Source organism: Cicer arietinum, chromosome 2 (genome assembly GCF_000331145.2).
Source record: "Cicer arietinum cultivar CDC Frontier isolate Library 1 chromosome 2, Cicar.CDCFrontier_v2.0, whole genome shotgun sequence".
NCBI lineage: Eukaryota > Viridiplantae > Streptophyta > Magnoliopsida > Fabales > Fabaceae > Cicer > Cicer arietinum.
The window spans coordinates 39,227,539-39,228,127 of record NC_021161.2 but is presented as its reverse complement, the minus strand read 5'-3'; the positions used below and the strand labels follow the sequence as shown (position 1 = coordinate 39,228,127).

General features: G+C 38.9%; 1 protein-coding gene across 1 annotated transcript in view; it reads right to left on the bottom strand.

The window, feature by feature from the left end:
• The window catches only part of LOC101496711 (josephin-like protein), a 6,390-nt gene that overhangs the window by 5,104 nt on the left and 697 nt on the right, over positions 1-589 (bottom strand). The window contains exon 2 of the mRNA XM_027331576.2: positions 298-589. This exon is cut by the window's right edge and continues 176 nt beyond it. Within this exon, the coding sequence (XP_027187377.2) occupies positions 298-589 (292 nt within the window). The remainder of the gene's footprint in view (positions 1-297) is intronic.

Sequence of the window (589 nt, the reverse complement as noted above, 5' to 3'; positions counted from 1 at the left end):
ACCATTTTTTTTAAATTGTAGTCTGCAATTGCAATTGCAACTGTAATGTAAAGGCTTTGGAGGCCTCTGCAACCGCATCCGCCATATTTGTCGGTAATTTCAAGCACGCCGTATCACAACCTCTACAACGGCAATTTAAAACCTTGACCTTAACCATTATATACTCTCATTTCTAACTCCATTCGGAATCAAATTTCAGGGTACAAAGTAGCTAATGGTTCAAAGGTGCATTACAAATCCACGACACAATGAAGCATGCATTTCATAAGTTTACAAACTTCCACTGAAATAATTTTAAGACTGTTTATGATTCATGACAAGCAAAACCTCACCACCATGAACAATACTAAAATCCAAGAACTCTCTTACTTTTTCGGTATCACGAAAACATTGAGGGGCAGAAAGGTCACTATCCAAATTATACCAAACACCATCAATCTTCCTCAAAGCAATCCAATGTCTACTTTTCCAAATCCCAGCAAACCTTTTAACTGGAACATTGATCACAACCCCCATCAAAACATCTTCTGGTGCATCGAGATCAATCGAGGATCCTCCGTTTCGTCGATCGTGCCAAACCACACTCTTT